Source organism: Hippopotamus amphibius, chromosome 11 (assembly GCF_030028045.1).
Source record: "Hippopotamus amphibius kiboko isolate mHipAmp2 chromosome 11, mHipAmp2.hap2, whole genome shotgun sequence".
In the NCBI taxonomy this organism is placed as follows: domain Eukaryota; kingdom Metazoa; phylum Chordata; class Mammalia; order Artiodactyla; family Hippopotamidae; genus Hippopotamus; species Hippopotamus amphibius.
The window spans coordinates 42697944-42725708 of NC_080196.1; the positions used below are offsets into that span (position 1 = coordinate 42697944).

Here is a 27765-nt window from a genome sequence, read left to right on the forward strand (position 1 = left end):
CCCCCAGCCTCATGTGTCATCACTCCCCACACCCTGCCTGCCCCAGCCACCCTGAGTGCCTCCACCTCCCCACCCCCTACCTCCAGCCCTGGCCGCCTCCGGGCCTTTGTACATGCCCTTCTCACCACGCTCCCCCAAACCAAACCTGGGTGACCCTCCTTCTTCTTCAGGTCTCCATAGATCATCTCCTCCAGGATGGTTTCCCTGCTTCCCCCAGGCTGGTGAGTGGTGGCCCTACGCCCCCTGTCCTCTCACCAAACACTTACCCTGAACCAACTGCCCTTCGACGTGCTGAAGCTCCTGACTGCAATCCCCCAACAACAAGCACTGTTCTGGCAGGTTCCTGGGTCAGCCTAGCAGAGTATCCAGCACCCACAAGGGCCTCAAAAAATACTTGATTGACTGTCCTCAAGCTGATTGTTGATTGAACGTCTTGCTCTGAGACGTTCCTTCTCTCTGGCAACCACTGCTTGGGGCAAACTGGCAGTGAGGTTGTAGGGAGTGGGGTGGGGGCAGGGAGACCGAGGAAGGGAGAACGTGACCCACACCCCAGCCTTACTCCCTGAACAGGGAACCAAAAATCAACCAGGGGCCTGGGGCAACTGGCCCTTCGTGCACAGGGCCTGACATCCATCCAGACAGCGGGAGGAGCCCTCCTCCTCGTCCTCCTCTTCCTCCCCACTCTCTCCCAGGCCCTCTGGCCCTGCCCCAGAGCAGCCCAACACCAGCTGACTGCTGGCCATGCCAGCCAGCCCCTGCGGGCCCTTCCTGAGGGTCAGGTGACCTCCTCTCCCCAGGGCCCTGCAGCCCAGCCCTCGGGACAGATCTGAGTCTGGGCAGACCTCTCCAGCAGTGCTATAGTGGATGGTGACGTCTCCACACTGGGACGCTGGGAAGGGCCTTTGCCCAACACTGCAGACGGTGGGCACTGAAAGAGAAGACTGCTTTCCACTGGAGCCCCCTTCCACACATTCCCACGGTCCCACAAGGAGTGCGGCTCTGGTGAGTGCTGCCTCGGGGGATAGGGATGGGCACAGAGGGTCTCCATGGTGCCTGAGCGAGCGGAGAGAGGGTCTTGTGGCCACAGGGCCTGTTGATGCCACGAGGGTCTGAGGGGATGGGCCTCATCTCCATCCGGGATCCCTTGACTAGGGGGTCCACTCTGTGGAGGTGCCAGTGTGTCCGTGTGTTTGTGTGCTAGGGCAGCGGGGAGGTGGGTGCTGGCACAGTTCAGCAACATAGAAATTCTGTCATTTGCTCCTCTCCCATCTCTCTCCCCCTCCCCCTAGAGTCATTCCTACCCTCCCCTTCCTGGGATGTCCTGGAGTCTGGAACCTTGGCTCCCACATGTAGGTGGGACGGCAGGGTGGCGGGGCGAGCCGGGACTGCAGGGGAAGCTGTGGGGGCAGGTGCAGGGATGGGAGCCAACCTTCCCGCCCCACGCTGGTTTAACCCTTCACAAAGGCAGCTGTCCCAGGAGAACTGGGCAGCAGGGGCCCTGGGAACGGCATGTCTTGTCCCAGCAGCCCCACCCTTCCCCCTGGGAGGGGCCCTAGGGCTGGATGACGTCAGCACCTACGGGCCGCAGCTGGTGCCTGGGGGCGGGCACCCCCGGGAGCCGGGGGGGCGGGGGGAGGTGGACCATGGTCATCAGAGATGCGCCACCACCAGGGGCCCCCACTGCCCTGGACAGTGGCAGAGTCTTTAGGGGCCCCCCCCCCAGTGAAACTGAGACTTGAACTTGAGCCTGCCATGGTAGGCCTTAGAAGCATCCCTGGGGGGCCCTCCCCAGAGATTCAGATCCTACATGGCAAGACCTGGGCTTTACAGTTTTTAAAATCTACTGGTTTATTTCTTAGCCTTTTACTGTGAAAAACATTAAACCTACCGGAAAAAATAGAGGGCATGACACGATGAAATGTGCATAACCTGCGTCTGGATTTACACCGTTGTTTGAGTTTTGCCATATTTGCTTCATTGGATTCTCTAAAGCTAAAGTATTTTGAAGTAATGTATGGACACCACAGCACTCCCCTCAGAGTACCTCGGTACAGGTCCTTACGGAACCCCAACGCCTTATCCCACTGACAAAATCATCGGCTCTCCAAGGACGGCCGCACCCAGGCCACATTTCAACTTCCCCAGTTGCCCCTACATGGTTTTTAATGCTTTGTTTAGAACAGGAGCCAATCAGGGGGGATCAGGTCACTGTGTCTTCTGAGTCCCTTTCAATCCTGTAGTATCTCCGCCGCCCCCTCCCCCATCCCCCTCCCCCATTCCCCCCTCCCCTCCCCCATCCCCCCACAATGACTTGCTAAATTGAAAGGCTAGTCGTCCCATGGGAGGGTAAGAACGGCGCTGGGTCAGCAGCTCCCAGTACAGAGAGGGAAACTGAGGCCTGGAGAGGAAGGGACCGGGAGTCTAGGCAGAATCAGGTTCCCTCAGCCCCTCTGTGCTGTTTCCCGGCACCCTCGCCCCATCGCCCCATCGTGCTCCCACAAAGCCGGCTTCTTAGCAGGCATCTAAGAAACGCCTCTCCTGCAAAGGGGCTGTGGTCCTCGGGGCCCTCCCGGTGCTCTGTCCCAGAGCATCCTGGAGGCGGCAGGCCGGGCTGAGCCCACCCACGGCCAGCAGCCTGCCCCTGCTTTCTCCTGGTCCTGGCAGAGCACCTAAAGAAAGCCTTCCCATGTGGTTGCTATTCTGTTTATCAGCGGCCGCAAGGCAACAGCAATCACCTTTATGAGCATCAGGCACCGCTTGTTCAGGGAGCTGGTGGTGGCAGGCGGCCCAGCGGGCCCACGAAGGGGGCGTGTGGTCCGCCCACCCCCCGGGGGAGGAGCTAGTGGGTTGTAGATGCTGAAGGCCACTTCCGCTCTGCTCAGACGGACCCTCCAGCGTCCTCGTCCTGCCTCCACAGCAAGCCCGCATCTTCGGTTTTGGGGTCCCTCCCCTATGAAGCGAGCCAGGCACCCCACTCCTCAGAACGTGCCTCACCCAAGTCAGGAAGCTCCCCCCCCCCCACCCCGCGCCTCGCGCGCACACACACACCAGACAAACTAGAAAAAGCAGGTAGGTGGCAAGAGGAGAAGGGAACGTGGGGGTAAACTTGATGGTAACGTCCAAGCTCTTTAAAAACAGCCGTCTGGGAAAGGCAGGGGCCCTTCAGCCACCCGGCAGACTCTCTGGGGGAGGCCTGGCAAACCCAGGGCTGTTGCGGAAAGCGGCTCCTGGTCTCTGGGCCAAGGTACTTGCTGGCCCGAGGGCCTCCTCTCTGGGTGATTCTGGCCCATCTGCTGCTGCCCTCTGCTGGGCAAAGCCTAGCCCTTCAGACTTGGCCAGCTCAGCTCTGTGGCCTGCGGTGACCACACACTCTCGCACACGCACACGCACACAGGCACACACGCACGCTTCTCCACCCCACTATTGCGTTTTGACCTTAAAAAGCTGTTTCTTCTTCGAGTCCTAAAGATGCCGTACTAACCACTGGGAAGACCGTCTATCTCTGGCTCAGAAGGCAGGTGGCTGGTCCTGTGACTTAGAGGAAGGTGTGGGGAAGGGTATCAGAGGCTGGGAAGTGTGCAGGTCTGGATGTTTTGCAGTATCCAAGACCCTGGGCACAGCTGCCAGGGGGAGAGGTCCCCAGGAGCCAAGCCTGCCTGGGAGGGGCTGTTGGAGTGGTTCCCAGCCACGCCCAGAGTGGCCTGAGGTCTCAAGGTGCCATCATGAGGTCTGGCTCTGTCAGGGTTGGAAAGGGAGAAGCCCTCCCCTCGAGCAGCCCTTCCAGGGCCCTCAGCTTCTGAGTCATCTTTGCCCCATGCATCTCCCGCCCTGACAGCAAGCTCAGAACATCGCTACTGCTGCTGCTAAGGACATTTGTCAGGGGCTGAAGGGCTTCTAAACTAATAATCGCTGTATTAAAATCGCATTTGGTCCTCAGGCTGGAGGAACATTGGAAGATTTTAAATGTTAAGAGAAAAGGAGAGGGGGGAAAAATCTTCCCTCAAAGGATAACATCGGCTTGGAAATAAGTCAGGAATATGAAGTATTGCTCTGTGATTCTGGAAATCAAGCCTTCCCCGGGAAACAGATGCTCTCCAGAGCTGCATCTTTCAGCCACGGCTGAGAAGGTGATGTGTGAAGTTCCCCTGCATTCGGTATTGATCTCACCGGGCTGGGACCACAAAGACGGAGGGGCTCACCACCCCACAACCCTTGAGTCATTTATAGGATGAATTGTAAAACTCCGTTTTTTCCCCCCAGAAAGTAATCTTGTGCCTTCCTGGCCTGGATGGCCCCATATGATACACAACCCTCTGCTATGTGAGAAACTCCAAAATTCTCCTGCCCATTACGACCTAAGCAGTTTTAAATGGTTTTCAGGTCCTCTCATCTCTAATAGATTAAAAAATGCTCCCTTGGGCATCACAGAGACATTGAATGGTACTTGTACCAAACCTCTGGCTCTGAGCGGCCTGCGAAATGTACCTTAGAGCTTCAGAGGCGAGAGGGCAGGCCATAAACCATGCTGCTTCTGAGTCTGCAGCCCAACACATTTTATTTTGCAGCCTTCTTTTGCTACAAGCTGTTTCTTAATTACCTCCTCTCCAGATCGCACCACTCCACCTCGGATTTACTGGGATGCAGTTCCAAAGGCTTCCACGCCTTGGCGATCTCAGGCAATCCCCTCCTGCCTAGACTGATCAGGGGGCCAGACAGGCACCTCCAGTCCACATGGCCCGACCTCCCCTGCATGCACTCCGTGCCCAGGCCCCCAGGAACATCCACCTCAGCCTCCCAACTCAGCTCTCCCTCTAGTCCCGTCTCGCTGCCTGTCCTTGCCTTTCCCTATTGCTCCCTGCACACACACGCCCCCAAACAGGCCTCCATCTCTTCCATATCAGACCCCTTCCCGGACACCTTCATTCTACCCCCGTCTCAGCTGACAGCACTATCTCTTCTAACCTTTTCAACTGGGACTCATTTTTCAACATAATTTGTTCCCTAGGAGTCCCCCTGTGATACTCATTAGACTTTTAGTATCTGTTGATTGAGAAAATGATAAAAACTACCAGAAACTCAATAATGCCTTTTTTAAAATTTATTTATTTATTTTGATGGCAGGGGGACTTTATTTTAATAAAAATGCCCTCTTTTTAACCTGGCCTCTTCCCTACCGCGAGAAAAGTTTATTGCTGAAACACAATCCATTTATTTGGCTGTACTCTGTTCTGCTTTTCTTCCATAATTTTTCTGCGTTCACTCTGAGTTCACCTTTGTAGAATGCATCTTCCACTTTGTTTCTTCCGATATCTAGGCCCGTCTTCAGAACAACATCATACCGGAAAGACTGCACTGCTCTGTCCAGGTCTCTGTAGTCTTTGCCCACACTGGGGCCGTCCTCAGGCTCCTCTTCCTGCTCACTCATCTCATTATGGTCACTCTCTTCATCAGAGTCCCCTTCATCTTCTACTTTTTGCAGAGTCTTTTTAGTGGATTTTTTAGAGATTATATTGCTTTTGAGTCTTATGGAAAATGGGAAAATATATTCTGGAGATGTTAAAAGCCCTGGGAGTCTCAGTGAGAAAATGTTATGGAAAAGTGTTTTATAATTTGATATATTTAACTTGGTACTAGACAAATGTAAGTATCGATTCCAGGAAGCGCAGCGTTTATGTGAAGGTGTCCCTTGTAGCACTCTGCAGAGTCCAATCCAGGCATCTGGCTTTCTTAAAACACTGCTGGGCAATCTGACAGTAGTCATAGCCATGGTGTGCACGGCCGAAGGCTGTAAGAATGGAATGCAGAGGCAACACTGTCCTCGACCTGCGGGACATCTGGAATCCCTCCACGTTCCTGAGCCTGTTAACCACTCCACATGGAGAACCTCATCTAACTGCTTTTGGGTCAATTGCAACTAAAAATCTTCTCTTCTCTTGGAGACCTCAGAGGCTGAGGAAGTGCTGAGACAAGGTCATGTTCCCCTTGCTCCCTCCCTACCCCATTGGGCTGCGCACCTTCCCGGGTCCTCAAGGTCAAGGGAAACTGGACACCAGCGTCCTCGAGCTCGCGGTCTGCGTCTGCAGCCAGCAGGAGCCCCCGGGGACCACGAGCTGGCCCGGCCTGGGCAGGGCGCGAGAGACTCACTGGGAGACTTGGCAGGAGCGCGGGCGGGGGAGATGAGCTCGCAGTGCCGTATTTCCCACGCTCGAGGTGAAGCAACAGAAGGGGGCAGGGGCCCAGGGCAGGGGCGCAGCGACCCTCCTCCCTCCCGCGGCCTCGCGGACTGCAGGCCTCCAGGCCCCGCCCTGCCCTTGCCCCGCCCCTTCCTCAGTAATGCCTTTAACTGAATTTGTATTGTGGTAAACACCAAAGCATTTAGATACATTTGAGAAATGATCAAGCCCCATGGGTATTACTTTTCTAGTCTGCGGATGAATGCTGGTGGTGGTGCTGTGGCTTTGGCTCAGGGTCTGAGTGGGCCACGGGTGGGAGCCCTCCATCCAGGGCACTGTGAATCCACACTGCCCCGCACCTCGTGGAACCTTGCCCTCCAGGGTGATGCTCCTGCCTCCCAGCCAAGGGCAAGTCTCCCGTTCCTCATGTGGGCAGCTGAGGCACACGGCATAGAGAGGGCCTCAGACGGGACCCTGGCCCCCACTTAGGGCTCAGGACTCCCAGAGGGAGTCAGAGTGCCTGCCCCTCCCTTACAAGGACGACCACATGGTAGGGGCAGAACAGGCATTGGCTTCAGAGACAGACTCACGGTGGTCGAGTCCCAGCACCAGTGCTCACTAGCTCCAGACCCAGGGAAAGCTCTTCCACGTGTCTCCATCTGAAAATTATTCTGAGAAACAGATATGGGCATTGTAAGGCCAGTGATCCACAGTAGATGCTTCATAGGAATGGCTATGATCATAGAGGATATATTTGTGCAATGAAATAGTTGAGTACCTGAGGTTGCTCCATACTGGATATCTGGCTGTGAGTTGGTGCATTAGTCAGGAAGGACTAGGTTGTGCTGCATAACAAAACACCCCCCAAACCTCAGTGCCTAATATAGCCCAGATTTCTTTCTCTGTCATGCATAATCACTCAGGAAGTGACTGTGCTTCCAAAATCACCCTGGCCAGGGAAAGAGAATGCAGGGAACGACTTACTCTAAAAGCTCCCACCGCAAGTGGCAGATGTCACTCCCATCTATGTAATGTCAGCCAAAGCAAATCACGCTTTGGCCAACGTACCTTCAAAGGGCAAGGGAAGTACAATCATACCATGTTCCCTTAGGAAAAACCAGAACATTTATGAACAGTCTTGACAACAACCAGTCAACCAACTAGTTTCCAGACGTATGGAGCTGACAGCCTCTGATAAGGCAGAATTCATGACTCATTCAGTCCAAGTTGAACCCTTACAAGTTTGATTTGTGGTTTCGCCTGCCACCTTCCCTAAAATGAGAGAGGCGAGTTCTAAAAAAGGTGCATCTTCTGTAATTTTTAATGAACTCCGGTTTAGCCTGTGGGGAGAGGTTATATATACAGAAAGGCTCTCAGGAAGAGGCACTAAAATGTGCTGACTGGTGGTGATGAGCCACAATGCCCTCATCCACCTCAGCTTGATGGGTGGCATCTGTCACTGTGCCTGGCATCATTGGTACTGTCATCCGTCCCCACACTGGGAGCCGTCCCCACACTGGGAGCCAAATACAACTGCGGGCCCTGCTGTCCATGACCCTCCTTTCAAACCAGGGAGTGTCTTGCAATCCAGCGCAGGCTGGCTGTCACTCAGGCTCCATAGGGCTGCTCTGACACAGATGGTCCAGGGCCTCATTTAACACCCAGCTCGATGGCCGGGCCCCATCAGAGAAATTAGCCCTTGAGTCTCCTGGAGTGCAGCCCAGAGTCACTTCATTCAGGACATGACCCAGTGACAGGGCAGGAGGACACAGGGATCTGGGGCCATTTGTCCACTCTTCCCAGGGGAGGGGGCATTAGGCTGAGGTCCTCTGGCTGGGAGCATCTCGTCCTCCCTCCCTCCCATCCTCCCTCTCTGCTTCATCCATACTGCTGCTTCTCCATCCCCAAGGAGCACTAGGGAAGGATACTGGGCAAGAGGCCTGGGCTGTGGGTCTGCAGGGGGAGGTGTGGGCTGGAGAGAGGGACATTTGTCTCCCCTCAAAGCACTAAAGGGAGCCCTTCAGTGTGTCAGAGGAGGCGTGAGGTCCTGTCTCCAGCAAGTGCCTCACCTGCCTTCCCAGCACCCAAGCTGAGTCACAGGAGTTGGTCCTGAGAACAGCCCACGCAGTGACAAAGCTCGAGTGGTAGAGACGCTTGGGAAGAGGACTCCACAAAGGAGGGCTGTACATTCTGTCATCGGAGTGTCCTGACAAGGCTGTGGCAGTGGGCGGTGAACCGAGGCTCAGGCAGTTACCCGCTTCATCCCAGGGGCCTCAGCAAGCAGGTGGGGACACCCGGAACAGACCTGGGCACCTTACTCCTTGCCCAGTGCTCTCAGGAAACAGAACGGGGCCCAGAGGCACTGCTTAAAGGCCAGGACTTGCGCTAATGAAAGAAGTGTCTGCGTGTGGCAAAAGGCAGGTCTGAGCTGAGAAAGGTCTGTCAACATGAAATATTCATTTGGGACTTGGCAGGATGGATGGGACGAATGGAGGCCTTCTCTAGCTCAATCCCACAGTAACAGACAGGAAACCTCGGCTTCCTTGAGAATCCAAGGTCAGCATCAGTGCCAAGGGGAAGCCGCACAGTGCCTCCCCGAGCAGCAGCAAAATCCACCTGCCTGGCTCAGGCAGGTGCCCTGGGGGCTGAAGCCACTGCCCATCCATCCTCCCTCTGCCCCTTCCAAGAACCTCAGGCCGCATGGCTCAGGAGCCAGAGGACCCTCAGACATCCCCTAAACTGCATCCTAAGATGACTCTTGTGTGGAAGGGCCTCAGTTTCCCCAGCTTCAAGTCCAGCTGTTTAAAAAGTACAGACATTACCCAGCCAGCACCCCACCACTGCCAACCCTTCCACACCAAGTCTGGGGTAGGAGAGTTTGCGTTGCTCTGTGTGGGTCATCTCGGAGGCCCGGGGTCTTCTGGCTGATCCGGCCTCCCTGAGAAGGTTTGGCCAGGGCTCCTGAGACCATCTGACCCTGGGGGTGGCAGGGATGGGAGGGGGAGATGCTGGGAATGACAGTGCCTCTTGGGCCTGGCTGACACCCCCCAGGTGGAAAGCCCCAAGTAAGTCAATACCAAGACCCAGCTCCAGGGGGGCCTCACCTGACCCCTCCTGATGGTTTCTGCAGCAGTATGCACCCCAGCCACCACTAGCACAGGCACTCACTGTCATCAGGAGGAGGGGAGGGTAGTCCAGGGTAGGAGAAGCCAGGCCTGGGGAAAAGAAAACCTGAGTCCCTGTCCCCGCACAGCCAGTGACTTGCTGGTGACTTTGGCCAAGTCCCAGCCTCCTTGCAGCTCAATTTCCTGACTCTCAAAGTAGAGAAACAGCAGCCCCAGCCCCTCTGCAGCGTGGCAGGTAAGCGTGCTCTGGGCTACTATGCCTGGGTTCAAATCCCTCTTCTTGCTCTAGTAGCTGGGTGCACACAGGCAAGTTACTTAACCTCTCTGCGCCTCAATTTCCTCATCTATAAAATGGGGCTGATACCACCGATTACCTCATAGGGTAGTTGCGAGGCTCACATGGGTTCATCTATGTAAAACTCCTGGAACACTGCCTGGCTGTGTGTTTGTTACCATTTATTGCTATTATTTCCTCCCCGTGCCACCACTGGGAGGTGACATCCATGTCCTTAGAGTTCCTCCGGGGGACAGCAGGTGTGGTGAAAGAAGGGCGATAAATGCCCAGCACAGCAGCATGAGGGCCTGCCTGGGACACTGTCCGGATGCATCAGCAGAGCTGGACTGGTTAGTGCCAGGCCCCGGAGAGACAGTGTGGGGGATGGGGCCTTGGATCCTTCCAGGAGTGGCTATAAATGAACTTTACAACCTGGCTGTCCCTCTGTGTACCAGAAGTGCCTCTGCCTCCCTGACCTGGGGATAGGTCAGCTGGCAAAGGCCAACACGCAAGCGAACCCAGCAAGAGGAGAGGTGTTGCGCCGCCTTGGTTTTTCTCTTCCTTCCTCTTTCCTGCCTCAGCCAAGTTCGCAAGGAAGATGGAGTTTGCCAAGGAACTGTGATGTCTTATCTGATAACCAGACCGAAGTTATCAACTTATCCCTGGTCTGAGTCCCCGATTTTCCTCACATGTAGATGCCTCCCAACTTCTTTCCTCAGCTCCTGGGGGCAGAGCCCAAGTAGGGGTCACCTCTGGGTGGTCTCAGAGCAGGGCTGGGGAGAGCCCCTCGCCATCAGGCCCCAGTCCTCTTCTCCCTAAGGCCTCGCCCCAGCACCCCAGCCTCTCCAGTCACACTTCAGCCATGCATCCGGCAAAGCAAATGCACACACCAGGCAGAAGACACCTCCTTTTCCTTCCCAAAGGGGAACTCTGTGGCCTGCCAAACAGTAGCCAATTTTGGAGCAGCACCATGGAGGGGAATGAACGGACCAGGCTGAGGCTTTCAACGCCTCCTGATGCCAGAGAGCCAGGTGGGTGGCGGGAGCTTCTCTGAGCTGGAGTCCTGAAGAAATTGACAGGTACTGCTGTGTGTGGAGCCAGTCAGCCATGCCCATGGTCTGGACTGAAGGTCAATAGAGGGTTAATCACGCCCAGCGCTACCTGGCCTAGTTGCATCCTCAGCCGGGTGTCCAGCAGAGGAGAATATTAATAACTCTGTGGTGACGGCACCGCTGCGGGAATGTCCTCTTGAACAGAATGAATACAGCCACAAGAGCCTCCCTTTGCAGTATCTCCTTGGCACTGTCCTGAGACAAAGTCAGGATGTCTTTAGGGGCTGTATTTCCCGCCCAGGGTTCCAGCGTTTGCCTGAGGTCTGGCAGGCCCGCCCTTAGGGAGGGTGAAGGGCGCACATGTGGTGGGGACCAGACGAAGAGCCCCTGCTTCACTTCTGCCTGTGCTCCTGGGCCGAGGTGGTCCTCAGCAAGCCATCGGAGGCCTTGCTTTCCTCATTTGCAAGTAGCAGTGATAAAGCCGGCCCTCCCAGGGCTGGTAGGAAAATATGACCACCACGGCAATAATACTAAAAATAATCATGATAAATCACATTTATTGAGCCCGGGCACTGGGCTAACCTTTTCATGGGCTTATATCTCACTTCTGTCGCTAACTCCATGAGGTGGGTATCATGATTACCCTGTCGTACAGTGGGGAAACTGAGGCCCAGAGAGGTTTAGTAACTTCCCCAGGTCACACAGCAATGATGTTGTGGAGCCACGATGGTGCACAACAGATGTGTATGCAATATCACAGCGAAGCATCCCTGTACCCCTCCAGCCCCTGCAGGATGACGAGTCCCCAGCAGTGGGGACTCTGCTCTCTTCTTGATCAAAGTTCCCAAAGGAAGACGGGCAACAGGACATGAGAAGTTCAGACACACTCGCTGCACTCTGAAAGCTTATAGTTTTAGGTATTGTTTTTGCTTTTTGAATGTTTTAATATTTAAATTTAGGAGTCACAAAATGGTATTTAGTGAAAAGTCTCCATCTCAGCCCTGCTCCTCAGAGGCAGTAACTGTTGCCAGTTGCTTGTAACATTATTCCAGAAGAAATCAACGGCTATTCACAGTCTCGTTTAACTACCTGGGGATAGTGGCTGGGGACTTCAAGTGCTGCCCCCACCCCAGCACACCATCTCCCTCACATCCTTTCCCTTCCTCCTCTGCTTTCTAGGGACCCCCGCCAAGAGCCCTCAGCCAGGAAGGCACCTGTGCTATGACAGCAATAAGGGCCAAGAAGGAGAAAGTTGAGGACTGCTGACAGCCCTGCCTTTTGCCTGGAAGCTGCTACCTTGACCTCAGGCCCTCCTTCCTCTTGTGGATTTGCGGGGCGCCCCCTCCCCACACTAAAGCATGGTGGTGCAGGACAGTGGGGACGCCCCTGGCGTGCCACTGGAGCCCTTCCTGCACCAGGTTGGGGGGCACCTGAGCGTGCTGAAGTATGACGAGCACACGGTGTGCAAGCCCCTCATCTCCCAGGAGCAGAGGTTCTACGAGTCCCTACCACTGGCCATGAAGCGCTTCACTCCGCAGTATAAAGGTGAGTGTCCGGGCAGTCCCCATCCCTACCCCCACCCCTGCTCTTGGTGCCCCCACACAGGGCCAGGCTCCTCCACATGCACCCACCACCTCCTCGAGCACTGTGTTGAAGGGTTGCCATGGAGACCTGCCTCTCTTTGCAGCCTGGCTGGCCTTCACCGCCCCAGTTTCAGACCTGGAGTGTAATGCCATTTGGCATCCCTACAAATTAGCTCAAGCCACCAGGCTTCGAGGAATTGAGAATGGGATAAAGTGGTTCCCCAGCCCCACCCCGCCCGGATGGGGCATCCTGGGCTGTGCTTTGGGAGTACCACGCCTAGGTCCTATGACTGCAGTTGGTAAACACAGGACAGGTGGAGACCTCCGTCATCTCCTCGGGTGACCCAGGTGCATGGCAGGAGCCTCGGGTCTAAGACAGGTTATGGAGGAGCTGGTTCACAGTGCGTTTGGGAAACCAGAATTCCTACCCTCATCCAGGGGCAAAGCCGGGGTGTGGGCTACCTTCCAGGTGTAGCTGGGGAAACAGTGCACGGAGCAGTGTGTGTTCTGGATCTGAGCACAAGGTGGGTTCTGGGGAGAGAAGGCTGGGTGGGGAGGGCTGCCATCTGTGGGCCTCTGGGCACGGGCATGCCAGGCGGCTGCTGGCATCTGCGGGGCAGGCTGTTTTGTTCCCACCCAGCCTTCGGTAAAAGCAGTTCTCAGGGCTCAGAGCGTGACTGCCAGATGCCGGCCCCACTAACGGATATATACTCAGAAAAAAAAAACCTCCTTTAGAGGATTTTAGACCTTGTGACTGCAAGCTTCTGCCCTCATTGTCCAAGTGTCTGCAGTGAAAGCAATGATAACATCCAAACAAGTCAGTTAAAAACTTACTTGCATTTCAATGATGTGGATAACTGGGAAGGACGGGGCCTGTCTCCACGAGTGTTTCTCAAGCTGTTATCCAGGATCAACCCACTTTATCAGAATTGGTAGGGGTGTGTGTGTGTGTGTGTGTGTGTGTGTGTGTGTGTGTGTGTGTGTGTGTGTGTGTAAATGCAGGTTCCCAGGCCCCATTTCCAGACCTCTGAATCAGAACCCCTATGGTCAGGGCCCGGGAATCTGTATTCAGCATGCTGCAGATTCAGACCCACTGAGAGGGGCCCCAGGCCTTGAGCTGTGGGCAATTGCTTCTATCGCGAGCTGCCAGCACCTCTGAGAGTCTGGGATAAGACAAACGAGAGACGGGGTGGGTGGCTGGTGTACAGCCTGCGCAGGCCTCCCCGGGGACCCTCTGGGGCCGCAGGCCCGTGGTGCCCATTCGCTGTAGGTCACTGCCCATCTTGTCAGAGCCCCCACTGGAATTCACACCTGGCCCTTCACGACAGAACTCAAGCCGGCAAAGGGGCGGCCGGAGCTCGGGTGGGGTGGCCACCTGCCCGCAGCCCTTCACACTGGCTCCGCACAGCTCTGGAGCTGAGACAGGCTGCCAGGGCAACCCCAGGCGGCGTGGGGAAGGGGGAGAGGCCGATGGGTCTCCAGGACCGCGTCCCGCTGCCCTCCCTGTTCCTCGGCTGCACGCACCATCCTCCAGAGAGGTCAGGGCCGCCCCACTCCGGGGAGCCTCAGGCGCTGACGCCTCTCCAGATGCCTCCTCTCCTCTGCTGCCCTCTCAGGTTGGGCCCAGCCTGGCACCACCCGCCCGAGGGCCCTGCTAACGCGATAGATTACGTGGAGTCCTCACGTCCTGCATCTGTCTCTGCCGGGGGCTTCACTCAGGAGACGCTATTTGCAAACAAGTCGGGAGGGGCCGGGTCAGGGAAGCACAGGACATCCCTCAGGTGAGACCGTGCAGCCCAGCTGAGGGCGAGGGGGAGGCAGAGCCCATGAGCTGGCAGAACACCCAAACACGAGATTTCAATGATCCAGAAACTCTGATCCCCTCACCTGCCAGAACACGATCCACCTGGTGCTGGCATCCGGGCACCACCCAAGGAAACGTACGTGTGAGGAGACTCTAGCAAAGGGCCCAGAACTGGGACCCTCACACCCTCAGGTGCTGGGGCAGGGAGCTGAGGTCAGGTTTGGGATGGGAAAGGGCCCCTCGAAGGACCTCAGGCTGCGCAGGATTCTTGATTCACCCGATAAGAAAAGTAATATGGGCCGACCCTTGGTGTTCACTCAGGGCCAAATACGCTGGGAGTCGTTTCCGTGACCGACGTGTTCAATCCTGAAAACAATCCTTCGAGGAAGGTACTCCTGTCATCCCCATTTCACAGATGAGGAAACTGAGGCACAGGGAGGGTACCAAACTTGCCTGGGGCCACACAGCCAGGGAGGTGGGGCCAGGATTCAAGTCTGGCTCCCCAGCGCGGGCTCTCGGCCCCCCAGGCCGGCTCTGCCAGTGACCATCACTGAAGAGACGGCTCCTCAGGTGCCAGTGCTCAGGGGTCATCCGGCCCAGCGAGGGAGGGCGCGTGACTTGCCCAGGGTCACTCAGCTAGTGAGCTCAGGTCAGGGGCACTTGAACGCCCACAGAGCTGTCGCAGGAGTCTCCCTTTTCTTTCTGTTGCGAACAACCCAGAAAGGGAGGCTGTTTCTGTCGTGGCCGCCGCACGCCCCAGAGCCCACACGCTTCCTTCTCACCCCCCCGCACAGTGATAACGTCAGCGCTCTGGGCAGGCACGTTGTTCCCAAGGGCAACCTCCCTGGGCCAGAGGCTCACCCTGGACCCTTTGCTGGGCTCCTCAGGCGTGCGTGTCCTGAGGCTGTGTCCCTCTGCCTCCCAGTCTGCCCGCCGGCTTTGGGTGAGTGAGGACATACTCCTAGGTCCAGTTGGTTAGTGGATGAGCCGGATTCATATTACAGATGCCAGCAAATACATGTTCTCATGAGCTTAAAAATAAATACATGACAGAATATTCACGGAAGCGGCTCGGCCAAGTCCAAACTGCTGAGAGGCTCTGGGCACGTCAGCCGTGGCAGTGAGCGCTCCTGTCTGCCCAGCTGACCTGGCCACAATTGAGGTGCTTGGGGGGCTGGTGAGCAGGCAGGTGGGGCTAGGGCCCCCACTCTTCTGGCCGGGCAGCAACAGCAGAGTGTTGGGAACCCGTGAGCCCCCGGGTCCCCGTGGACACCCAAGGCAAGCTGGAGGCCAGGCTGGGGCCAACAAGGCTCTCGACTAAAAGAACAATCCAACCTCCAGGGAGTCTGGATTCCACTGACTTGCTGCTCTTGTCAAGGGCAGACCACCTGAGATTATCTGCAAGGCCGCTGTGTGCTGTCGTCCCAGGTTTCAGAGGGAAGGGCTGGGCTGAGCCGAGAGGGGTGTGAGGGAGGAAGACAGACAGACGGAGACACAGAGCCCGGCCAAGGCACACAGGGAGACGGAGTGAGAAGGCAGAGGCACGGAGTCTGGCTGGGTAGCTCTGACAATATGAGAAATACACACGACTTCGGATTTCATTGGTTTGGGGTCATTTGCACCTCTGCTCACCTCCGTCTATTTAGACACTCAGAACAGATGAGATCAGACAAGAGCTGGAGCCTGGAGAAGCGGGTGAAGGTCACATTTCTTGCCCCTCCAGGAGGCCTCCTGGGCCCAGGGCTCCACAGGACGGTGGTTTCTGGCAGGCCTGTCACCTTAGCCTCACACGTGGGAAAGGCCAAGGGGCCGCTGGATGGTAACTTGAACTTTATGAGATCCAAAACGGTCTTGCCTCTGGCCGGCACACTTTTCTGCCTCCCCAGGCAGCCAGGAGGCTCCAAGCCCCGCAAGGACAAGCACAGAGGCCAGCAAGCTCCCCTTCTTCTCACACGTGGAGGGTGGGCTCTGGGGTCTGGAGGTGGTTCCCAGGTCAGTCCTCCTCCCTGGAACCAGCACAGCGACCCTCCCGCCGAGAAGTCAAGGCTGGAAATGTAACACCATGTCCTTGAGCTTCTTGGCACTGATGGCCCTCTCACGAGGCGGTAGCATCGTGGCCTCTCTGTTCGTTCCTGCAGAACAGAATGACCAGAACAAATGTGACTGGGGACACCGAGGGTGTGTGCTTCATCCACATTCGGGTAAGCACAGCGTGGTGACACCGGAGTCTCCCGATAAAGTCCTGGGCTCAGTGTGACAACCTATTCTGTCTCCCGTATTCATGGCTGGTGTGGCCTTCATCCCTGACCAACTGTGTGACCTTGGGCGAGTTATTCAATCTCCCTGAGCCTCAGTGACCACAGTCAAGTGCCTTGCAGCCAAAACGCACATCAGGCCGGCACATAGTAGGTGTAAAAGACGAGGCAGTGGTTATTACTACTGTATTGTGTTCCTGACCTGCCATCAGCCCTCTGCTCTCATGAGCAGAACAGCCCTGGTGGGCTCAGTGTAGGGGTGCAGGCTGCTGTCCAGGTAAACTACAAAACTCCAGGTTTAAGTGTGCTGTTACCGTTACTGTCGGGATTGCTTCACGGGAGACCAGGGCTGGGATGGGCTGAGGAAGAGTGGAGTTTTTTAAGGACCTGGAGGGAACCGAAGGAAGCTCACGCTCAGGCTGCAGAATTAGGGCGCTGGGAACCTGAGATGACAGTCGGCCCAGGGAGACCGCTGAGCTAGGCACAGACGGGCCTGGAGCGCGACTTGCTGAGTTATAGAGCAGCCCTGAAAATGCGTGTCTGCTCTGAGCAGCCTGGGAGGGCTGGGCAGGGCCGCACACAGGGAAATCAGCTGCCTTGGTTGCTGGTTCAGCAGAAATGACCACTTAAACGCTGAGAAGGTGACCAAGTGTCTGGGGGAGGAAATGAACACCTGGGAGGACGTGATCCCAGACAACACTACCGTTTGTCAGAGTCCCGGCGGAAAATGAGCGGTACGTGCCAAGGGAGTTAAAGGAAGAGACTTTTTCTAGGGACTATTTGCAGAAGTGCACACAGGATTAATGGAACAACCACGGGGACTTTCCTGGCGGTCCAGTGGTTAGGACTCCTTGCTTCCACTACGGGGGCAAGGGTTCGATCCCTGGATGGGGAACTAAGATCCCACATGCCACATGGCCTGGCCAAAAAAAAGAAAAAAGAAAGGGGACAACTGGGAATGTGAGGCAGCCAAGGAACAGCAGGACTGGAAGGCTGTAACCACCCCAGGCCTGAAGGGCATGGAGCTGGCCTGGCAAGGGGGAGGCTGCAGAGAAACACGTCCAGGGCAGAGCCACGCCACAGCAGGGAGGGAACCAGTGGGTTGAAGGCCCCAGCCTTTCTCCTCCCCTCCCCCCATCTCCAGCCAGCGTCCTTCATTGGCCCAACTGGCAGGCAAGGGAGCCATCGGTGCACGCCAGAGTCAGCCCCCAGGCACTCAGTAGGGTGGAGATGGATGGATGGAGAGCGGGTTGGTAGGAGAAGGACCAAAGAGAGGGTCCCCACGGCATCAGCTGCGGGAAGGACGGGGAACCGTGGACTCTGTACAGATCCAGTTCTCGCAAACCATTTGTGTGGCCGTCTCCTGGGCCACGACCATGAGTGTCTTCCATCTTCACCAGAATTCTGGTGAGGCTGGGCACCCACAGAGATAGGCCTGGACCCTGCCACCAGAGCAAGAAGTCCAAATGGGGTGACTGCGGAGCACTGATGTACGGGGCCAGAGCCAATGACCCGACCTGGCCGATGTCCCAAAGGAGAAGTCCGGCTAGTGCACATGTTCTGTGGGTGTCCTCACATCCTTCACTGTCACAGCCAGCGACTGGAGCAGGATGTTGTGCCTGGATTACAAACACCGGTGGTTAGGGAATTCCCTGGCAGTCCAGTGGTTAGGACTAGGCACTTTCATTGCTGGGGCCCAGGTTCAATCCCTGGTTGGGAAACTAAGATCCCACAAGCTGGAGGCACAGTCAAAAAACAAAACAAAACAAACAAACAAACAAAACCCAAACACTGGTGATTAGGAGGTACCATTGGAGAAATCTCATGTCTTCTGTTTTCTATCAAAGAACATGTTCTGTCCACAGTCTTCGTGTGCTGTGCGTGTAACCAAAGGCAACGGCGAATGTCAGTGTGAAAGCCAGGGATGGGGGCAGGACGAGTGAGGGAGCAACCCGGGCACCAGGAGGCTGTTAGAGGAAGGCTTCCTGAAAGAAGCTGCTCAGAAACAGATACATGGAGGGGAGAGCAAGGATGATGAAGGAGGCAGAGGACAAGGGGCAGGAATGAGAGGGGCCCCTGACTTCCATCAATGCCACTCAGACACGGGGTCCCTCTTTGCAGAGGACCAGCTTGGATGCCCCCAGGATGGGCCCTGGTGGAGTGCTGCAGGGTGCCTGGGCAGTGTGCCCACGCACAGAGGGGCGGGAATGCAAAGACGAAATGCGCGCGACTGCTTTGTTCCAAGCATGAAGGGGCAGGCAGAGGCGACGAAGAGGAGGCTGTGCCAACATCAGTCCAATGCCATTTTCTGCAGGCTCCGTGACATTTTCTGGGCTCATTCTGGGATGGTACAGGGGTTCAGGCCAGTCCCTGTAGCTCTTGCTTGAGAGAGGAGTTGGGAAAGGGAGGAGGTTGACCACTGCCATTGAACTACAGTTCAAAAGGACATCACACTGCGTCCCCTCGGTAAATGCCATCTGGTTTCTCCACCCCGCCCCCTCTGCAGGCACCATCACTGTGCACCTCAGGAAAGACAGCCGCGGCCATCTCAGCCTGGTTGCCAACCCACTGAAGGAGAGCCGGGGGCCCTTCAAGGTGTCCACGGAGATGGCGGCGGTGGCGATATGGCAGACCCTCCAGCAGACCACCAGCAGCGGCGGCGCCCTTCCCCTCCCCCAATGGCAGCACACCCAGCTGGCACACTCGCTCAAGGAGAGGTGAGGGCCACTTGGCAGGATGACAGAAGCCAGGCAGTGCATCCCTAGCAGGAACCAGCACTGCTCCCACCTGTGCCAAGGCCGATGGCTCCCCATAAGGGCCAGAGCCGAAAAAGTGAGAAATTCAGGTGAAGGCTCTGCCTAAAATAACCCATGTCACCAAAAGAAGGAATGCATTTTCTTTGGTGCTACTTCTAGAGGCAGGATTTCAATGCATTTCATCTCGGGAGTGGATGCACACGCCGAGTCCTATACAAAGCGGACGTTCGGTGTGTATCTGTTTAATTAAATACCTGATTCACTGAGACTATGAGGTATCTCTGGAGGGAGAAAATGTGCAGAGCAGAAACCCCAGAATAGTTGACATAAAGGAAAAGTATGGCTAATGCTTCTCGGAAGTCATCTTCCTCAGCGGTCGAGACGGGACAAGGAGAGAGGTCAACACAGTGCTCAGGGCGGCCCTGGAGATGCAGGTGGCTCAGGGTACCCGAGGTCCTTGGAGAGGTCTCTGATTAGCTGACCTTCCTCAGATGAAAAGGATTCCTGGGGATTTTTTAAACATTTATGGGAAACAAAAGGGAGCTAATACAACGAAAGTACCTCCCTTCCCCAAGAAGCACAGTGGATCTAATTAAGCCATCTAGCTTGGTGTCAGGAAGCAGTGCATATTATCTCCGTGATGCAGAGGGCAAGAAAGGGTGGACAAAAGATCCATGATTCTCACCCCCGTTGGCATCTGAGGCCTCAAGATGATAAGGACATGCCCCAGTTAGAGCCTAACCCCCAGCTTTCTGATGCCAGGCGGGGTTGCCACCTCTATACTGTGTTGCCTCAGGAGGTAATAACCTAGATCACTTACAAGTGAATTGCAACCGCCTCAGCCCCCTGAGGAGGTGATATGCTCCCATGAGTTATTCTGGACTTTAGAGAGACCTCCATGATGCCTACAGCATGGCCTGATCTGGTGCCTGGGGCCTGAGTGGGGCAGACAGGGCACTCTGAGGTCCTGCGGGCATCCTGAGAGTAGCAGGGACAGTCCACATCAGGGTCCAGCCAGGAGAGCCCAGCCAGTCACAGGGGCCCTGACTGTCACGCACTCCCCTCACTCGCAGCCCGGCCACCGCGCTCCTGAAGTCTGAGCTCCACCTCAAGGCCCAAGTCCCCTCCCTGGTGGAAGATGTGAATGGGAACCAGACAGAGAAGAGAAGCTTTAACCCATGGGGCCTGCGCTGCCACCAGGCCCACCTGAGCCGCCTGTGCGCTGAGTACCCAGAAAACAAGCGGCACCGTATCCTTGCCCAGTGCCCACCAGCCTGCTGCACACAGGGCTGTGGGGGAGGTGGGGGGAACGAAGGGGGTGACAGAGACAGACCTGTGGGGGCAGGGCCAAGGGAGGGGTGGGTAAGGAGAGAGAGACTGATGTGAGGGAGAGTGGGAGGCACAAGACCCTCAACCTGGGACCTAGGAGAAAGCAAATCTCTCCAAAAGAAAAACCAGAGGCTGGGGAAGGAGGACTGGGGAAAAGCTGAACAGAGGGCCCTGTTCGAGCCAGTGGCTGTGTCTCTGCCACCTGGACAGTAAAAATGGGTAGAGCTGGAGTCTCTGTTGCCAGTTAAGAAAGATGACTGCCACTCTGGGTGGAGGAGGCGGGGGGGAGGGGGGGTCAAAGGGTGGGTGGGTCTCTGTCCCCAACCTCCGTGTTATGCCTCCCCGTTCTCCCCACAGCCATCACAGAGCTGGTGGGTGAGAAGGGAGCATGGCTCCTCTCTTAGGGAGGTGCCCACGGGCTGGACCCTTAGGAGAGGTGCTCCCCCACCCCCTCCCAGGCTGTCACACACTCAGTGAGCAAATTCAGGCTTAAATGCTCCCTTTTGTCACCGCTGGGCTCCTTCCTGCAAACCGGTGGCTGGTTTCTCGGTATTTATTAAGACACATCTGCAACCCTCATCCCTAAGAAGCTTTTGCAGGATAATTACTCCACTGAAATTAATATTCCTGCAACCCATCTCCGAAGCTAACATCAACCCACTTCTCCCAAAAGGTATTGCCCATTCAGTGACTCGAGGTTTCAGCCTTATGATTTTCTGCCATAAAATGTAAATTGGGCATGGCCTGCCAGGGATTTCATGCTTGCATTTAAACTGCAACCTCAGAGCAAAAAAGGAAAAGGAAAAGAAGCTCACATCCTCATAAACTCCCCCAAAATAAATGGACTTATGAAAGCAGCCTGCAAACTTAGTACTTTGAATTCTTCATAGCGATGACAGGCTGGTCTGTAATGAAAGAAATGGGAGGGAAGGGATGGGGCTCGGAGGAGGGAATCTCTAGCCAGCTTCAGAGGCCCCACTACCTACCTCCTGCTGGGCAGTGGCCTCTATGTTCCCAGAAGCTTTCCTTAATGTAGCGTGACCAGGGTTCTTGTTGCTGGAAAACGTCGTGTCACAGTACAAGCATCCCTGCATCTTAGACCTGAAGATGGGAACCCGGCAGCACGGGGACGATGCGTCGGAGGAGAAGAAGGCCCGCCACACGAGGAAGTGTGCACAGAGTACCTCGGCCTGCCTGGGCGTGCGCCTCTGTGGCATGCAGGTGGGTGGGGGACATCTGCAGGGCTGGGCATCCTGGAGGTCCACTGGGGGCAAAGATGTCACCCATCCAGACACTGCTGCTCCCTGCAGGACCCTTCACTTTGTGGGAGCAATGGAGTTGGCGGCCAGGCACCTCTTTCACCAAGGAAACGCATATCCTGGTCTAGGACATGCTGGGTTTTTTGTTTGTTTGTTTAATTAATTAATTTATTTATTTATTGGCTGCAATGGGTCTTCACTGCACATGGGCTTTCTCTAGTTGCGGTGAGCTGGGGCTACTCTTCACTGTGGTGTGTGGACGTCTCATTGTGGTGGCTTCTCTTGTTGCAGAGCATGGGCTCTAGGCATGTGGGCTTCAGTAGTTGTGGTGCTCGGACTCAGTAGTTGTGGCTCGTGGGCTCTAGAGTGCAGGCTCAGTAGTTGTGGCACACGAGCTTAGTTGCTCCACGGCATGTGGGATCTTCCCAGACCAGGGCTTGAACCTGTGTTCCCTACACACTGGCAGGCAGATTCTTAACCACTGTGCCACCAGGGAAGTCCTCAGCTGGGTTTTTTAAAGAGTGCCTTTCAGGATAGTGGTGTCAAGACCCACCATTTTGGGGGAATGTAAATTGGTGTAGCCACTAAGGAAAAGAGTATGGAGGTTCCTCAAAAAAACTGAAAATAGAATTGCCATATGATCCAGCAATCCCACTCTTGGGCATATATCCAGACAAACCTATAATTCAAAAAGATACATGCATCCCTATGTTCATAGGAGCACTATTTACAATAGCCAAGACGTGGATACAACCTAGATGTCCATCAACAGATGAATGGATAAAAACGTGGTATATATATACAATGGAATACTACTCAGTCATAAAAAGAATGAAATAATGCCATTTGCAGCAACATGGATGGACCTAGAGATGATCATACTAAGCGTCAGAAAGAGAAAGATAAATGCCATGTGGTGTCACTTATGTGTGGAATTTAAAATATGACACAAAGGAACATATCTATGAAGCAAAAACAGACTCACAGACAGAGAACAGACTTGTGGTTGCTGAGCGGGGGTGTGGGGGAGGGGTGAATTGGGAGTTTGGGATGAGCAGATACAAACTATTATACATAGGATGGATAAATAATAAGGTTCTACTGTATAGCATGGGGAACTATATTCAATAGCCTATGATAAATCATAATGGAAGAGAATATGAAAAAGATATATGAGGGTGAGTCAAAAATTATCCTCACTCTGGCTGTAGAATTTATTTTAATTAACTTAGAAAAGACAAATACATCATTTTTCAACATAATCTGCTTGCTTTTCAATACACTTTGTCTATCTGTCAACAAGCTGTTGTATTCCCTCATTTAAAAATGTTTTAGGGCTTCCTAGGTGGCGCAGTGGTTAAGAATCTGCCTGCCAATGCAGGGGACATGGGTTTGATCTCTGCTTCAGGAAGATCCCACATGCCATGGAGCAACTAAGCCCGTGCACCACAACTATTGAGCCCATGTGCTGCAACTACTGAAGCCCACGTGCCTAGAGCCTGTGCTCTGCAACAAGAGAAACCATGGCAATGAGGAGCCTGCGCACCACAACAAAGAATAGCCCCCACCCATGGCAACTAAAGAAAGCCCGCGCACAGCAAAAAAAAAAAAATGTTTTAGGCTGAGTTGTGAGTCATGAATGCACCGCTGTCTTCACTTCTTCATCAGAAGTGAATCTTTGCCCTCGTAGGGCTGCTTTCAGGGGACCAAACAGGTGAAAGTCCGACGGAGCAAGATCAGGACTCTAGGCAGGATACTTTAACACCTCAAAACGAAGTTTTTGCAGTGTCAACAGTGTGGGCAGAAGTGTGTGGACGTGCATCGTCACACAAGATCATAATGCCCTAGGGGTAGCAGTCCTCTGTGTTTAATCCAAAGTTTAGGATTCAGCTCTTCAATAAGCATCGCACTGTAATGAGTACTGTTGATTGTTGAATTTTTTCCTGATAATATTCCAGTACTGGCCCTTGAGAATCCCAGAAAACTGTAAGCATCAATTTTCCAGCTGATGGTTGACTTTTGAACTTTTTCTTGGTCAGCGATTGAAGATGTTTCCGTTCCATACTCTGCTATTTACTCCCAGGCTCATAGTGATGAACCCATGTCTTGTCACTGGTAATGATTCTCTTTAAGAAAATTTTACCTTCCTTAGAGTATTGGTCCAAATTCTATATATAGATATCCAAACACTTCTGTTTATGGCCTTCCGTGAGTTTTTTTGGTACCCATCTCACATAAACTTTTTGAAACCTAAGTCTGTCACGGATTACTTCGTTTTGAGGGGTTAAAGCATCCTCCCTATAGTCCTGATCTTGCTCCGTCAGACTTTCACCTGTTTGGTCCCCTGAAAGCAGCCCTACGAGGACGAAGATTCACTTCTGATGAAGAAGTGAAGACAGTGGTGCATTCATGACTCGCAGCTCAGCCTAAAACATTTTTTAATGAGGGAATACCAGAGCTTGTGGACAGATAGACAGTGTATTGAAAAGCAAGCAGATTATGTTGAAGAATGATGTATTTGTATTTTCTAAAAGTTCATTAAAATAAATTCTACAGCCAGAGTGCAGATAGTTTCTGACTCATCCTTGTATATGTATAACCGCATCACTTTGCGGCACAGCAGAAATTCATGCAAAATTGTAAATCAACTATGCTTTAATAAAATTTAAAAAACCACTCAGGGTGTCTGGCAGCTGGAACTTTCCATGTGGCCACGTGAGTCCCGCCCATGTTGAAAGCAGACCTTTGATGACAGTGTGTGAGCAGGGCGAGGAGAGAACTGAGAGAAAGCTTCTCTGTGTGCTCCGTGGGTTCCTCGCTCTCTTGAAGGATGACACTGAACCCTCTCCTTCTCAGGTGCTGGGAGGCAGTCTGCTCTCTGAATCTCTGAACCCTTATTAGCCATTACCTCCTCTTCCTCTGCCTTTTCTGCTGCTTCTTGCTACCTGTTCTGGTTACCAAAGAGGGAAGGTCGTAACCTGCAAAGCCCAGCAAAGGAATGGTTAATTTTTTATTGCTTAGACCCCACTCTTCACTTCTGCTGCTCTGATGCGCCTTATGGCTGGGGCTGGAGAACAGGAGGAAATAAACTTGTCCACTGGTTCACTCTTCGAGTCTATCTACTCAAAGCAAAACCAGACATGGATTTGACGGTAAACGTTATCACTTTCCTTAATTGAAACTGCCACCCCTTGACGCTAGAAGTTGAGTCTATAACTTTGTGGCACAGATGTCCCTAGGAAGGCTTGGAATGCAGTCCTCAAGAGAATGGAGTGTGATGATTTGTGGTGTACGTGGAATCTCTCTCTGGACCTCAAACCTTCTGAAATTGATCTGATTTATTTAGAAAGTGATGCCTGTCGTGTGTTTAGGACGGCTAATTTAGCAGCTGATCTCCAGCCCTCCAAAGGCAATGCCAAATCTATCATATCTTTCTAATTTTTTTCACCTCAGGTTTTCTGTAAACATATCATGTAATCTGAAGGCAGGGAAGACCTGAGAAACTGTCTTGGCCAGGTGTGGGCAGCCCTTCCCAGTTGTGCCAGGCAGAGGTGTGCCAAGTCCCCCTCTGGCCATGCCAGCCACCAGCCTCCATTTGGCCTCGGCCTGCCTCTGCCATCTGAATGAAATGGAAGTGGCTGCCACTGTCCTCCCCCATCAGCATCTCTCCTCCATCTGCTCCCTTCTGGTGGCCAAGACATGACAGGGGAGGGGAGAGGAGCTGGCGCCAAGGAGAGGAGCCACCAGCCCCACAGAGCTGCTATGAAGCTTCCCTGCCTCATCCAGGCTCCCCTCAACTGCACTGGCTGCCTGAAAACTCCATCCACACCTGATCTAGCCTGTCTTTTCATCTTCAGCAATTTACCCCACTCTATCTCCAGAGCCATTACAGTTTCCTTAGGATCTGCAGAGAAAGGACTTCAATAAACTTTGTTGGGGAAAATTTTAATCTAGTTGGCTTTCCAAGGCCATTGGCTGTGATTTCAGATTCCCACTAAAGCTTTCTTGCTTGGGTTTGCTAATATTTGAAGAGGGCCAGAAGCCAGGGTTTAAATCATGGTTTGGAGGTTGACACTGGAAATTCACAGAAAAGGAGATCCAAACCTTTTCCTCGTGGGTGGAGGGTCACCTCGGTAGGATGAAGGATCTTTAGACCTTGGACTCCTATTAAAGGCTTGCACAGAAAGCATTTTAAAATGTAAAAGTTACACTGGTGCTTGATGAAAGATCATCTTGCCAGTCGTTGCAGCCCTTCTTGCCCTGTATCTCTAGAAGTCTGTTTCTATATTAGGTAGCTTATGATGCTGCCACTGTAGCAGATGTGATCTTTTTTTAAGTTTGCAATTCTTCACATTTTCTATCTTCTTTTTAATGTTAGGTTTATCAAACCGATAAGAAACACTTTCTCTGCAAAGACAAGTACTATGGAAGAAAACTCTCAGTGGAGGGCTTCAGACAAGCGCTTTATCAGTTCCTGCATGATGGGACCCGCCTCCGGACAGAGCTGCTAGAGCCCCTCCAGCGCCAGCTTCAGGCCCTCCTGTTGGTCATTAGGAGCCAGAGTTCATACCGGTTCTACTCCAGCTCTCTCCTCATCATCTATGATGGGCAGGAGACTCCGCAGACACCCCATGGCAGCAATGTCATCAAAGTTGACATCCGGATGATCGACTTTGCTCACACAACTTACAAAGGCTCCTGGAATGAACACACCACCTACGATGGACCAGATCCAGGCTATATCTTTGGCCTGGAAAACCTCATCCAGATCCTGCAGGACATTCAAGAAGGAGAATGAGACGTTGATTTTCCCAGAGGATAGCTCTCCAAAGGGACCTGTTGGTAGCTAGATAGTCCAGGCACCCCTGACATGTGTCTGTAATAATTATATCTACTTTCAAAAGCCATCTCTATACATGGCAGGCTATACCAGCAGCTGCTAAGGAAACCAGCCCTAGAGGTAATTCACGTACCCTGACAACGTGCATTCAAGCCATTCAGCTTGGGCTGCACATCAGGATGAAATGGTGCCTTTCTGGAGTAAAGGGTGGGGTGCAGAGGACTTAGGGGCCAGCATTACAGTGAGATTCTGGAGTATTTGCATTTAAAGATGCTTTCTGTTGTCATGCTGCAGTCTTACAAGCTGTGAGGCAAAAACAAAAAACAAACAAACAAAAACTTACTTGAAGAAACCTGGAAGAATGAGTTCCCCAGTTTATGGTTCTTCTGCCTGCATGGGCTGCTGGCTCCCAGGGCAGACAGAGCTAACAAATGTCTCTTACCTCCCTCAGAGGCACTGTTTTGGGGGCAGGGTGAAGTGAGACAGATCTGCCCATCTCACCAGATTTGTCCCCAGCGTCTGAAGGGACAAGGACAATTCCAGACACAGCACTGGCAAACCAAGACCCCGGCTTCCCCATTTTTGCCTGTGGAGAGGCGGGTCCTATGGGAAGTGATGATTCTGCCAGATTCTGAACATGAAATGCAGCTTCTGCTGGGGGTGGACTGCGCATAAGGAAGACATGAACTTACACTTTCCGCTTTCTATTTATTTATTTGGGGGGGTGGGGTGGGGGTGGGGGAGTAAGCAGAGAGGAGCCTGGAGGACCCAGGAAACCAGGCACAATGTTTACAAGATGGCTAGACAAGCGTAAATACAGACCCGAGAGCAAACGGTTCTAAGTAATTCCTTCTTCTGCAGTGTGGAAACCTATTACAATGCCCTCGAGTCAAGCACTGAGATACGTTACACAATTAGGGAAATAAATTTGTTAATAAAATTGCTGAGGTCACCAGTGATTATTTGCTGTGCTGTATTACCCTTTCTGTTTGTTGATTCTGATCATTACACTGTACTGTAGTTCCAATTTATGGGTGACTAGAATATACACAGCAAGAACACTTCACTGATTTTCTGCAACTCTCCCAGGAACTTGGGTGAAAAATGGTGGCTAATAAAATATCTGTGTATATCACAAGGCAGGCACCAGACCTGAGAAGTAAGTGATTCTTTCACGTGAACTTTATACAATCCAAAATGAAACCATTTTTGTGTTTTTCATGGCTAATTACCATCAATTTTCAAAAACCCACCCCCCCCCCCACCAAAAAAAAAATCCACACCAATAGAAGGAAAGAGTGCCTGGATAATAAAA

The 27765-nt window shown here is 53.6% G+C and overlaps 2 protein-coding genes across 2 annotated transcripts; one reads left to right on the plus strand and one right to left on the minus strand.

The window, feature by feature from the left end:
• Positions 1-842: 842 nt before the first annotated feature.
• IP6K3 (inositol hexakisphosphate kinase 3) lies at positions 843-27145 on the plus strand. The gene is made up of 6 exons (XM_057699920.1): positions 843-1002; positions 11804-12169; positions 18773-18983; positions 20096-20271; positions 21397-21572; positions 25989-27145. The coding sequence occupies exons 2-6, from the start codon at positions 11983-11985 to the stop codon at positions 26406-26408; spliced, it is 1170 nt and encodes a 389-aa protein (XP_057555903.1). The 5' UTR covers positions 843-1002; positions 11804-11982; the 3' UTR covers positions 26409-27145.
• Positions 1553-5767, minus strand: LOC130830892 (mitochondrial transcription rescue factor 1-like). Its single transcript, XM_057698197.1, has 2 exons — positions 5223-5767; positions 1553-1685 (listed from the first exon to the last, which is right to left on the minus strand). The coding sequence occupies exons 1-2, from the start codon at positions 5765-5767 to the stop codon at positions 1553-1555; spliced, it is 678 nt and encodes a 225-aa protein (XP_057554180.1).
• Positions 27146-27765: the final 620 nt, after the last annotated feature.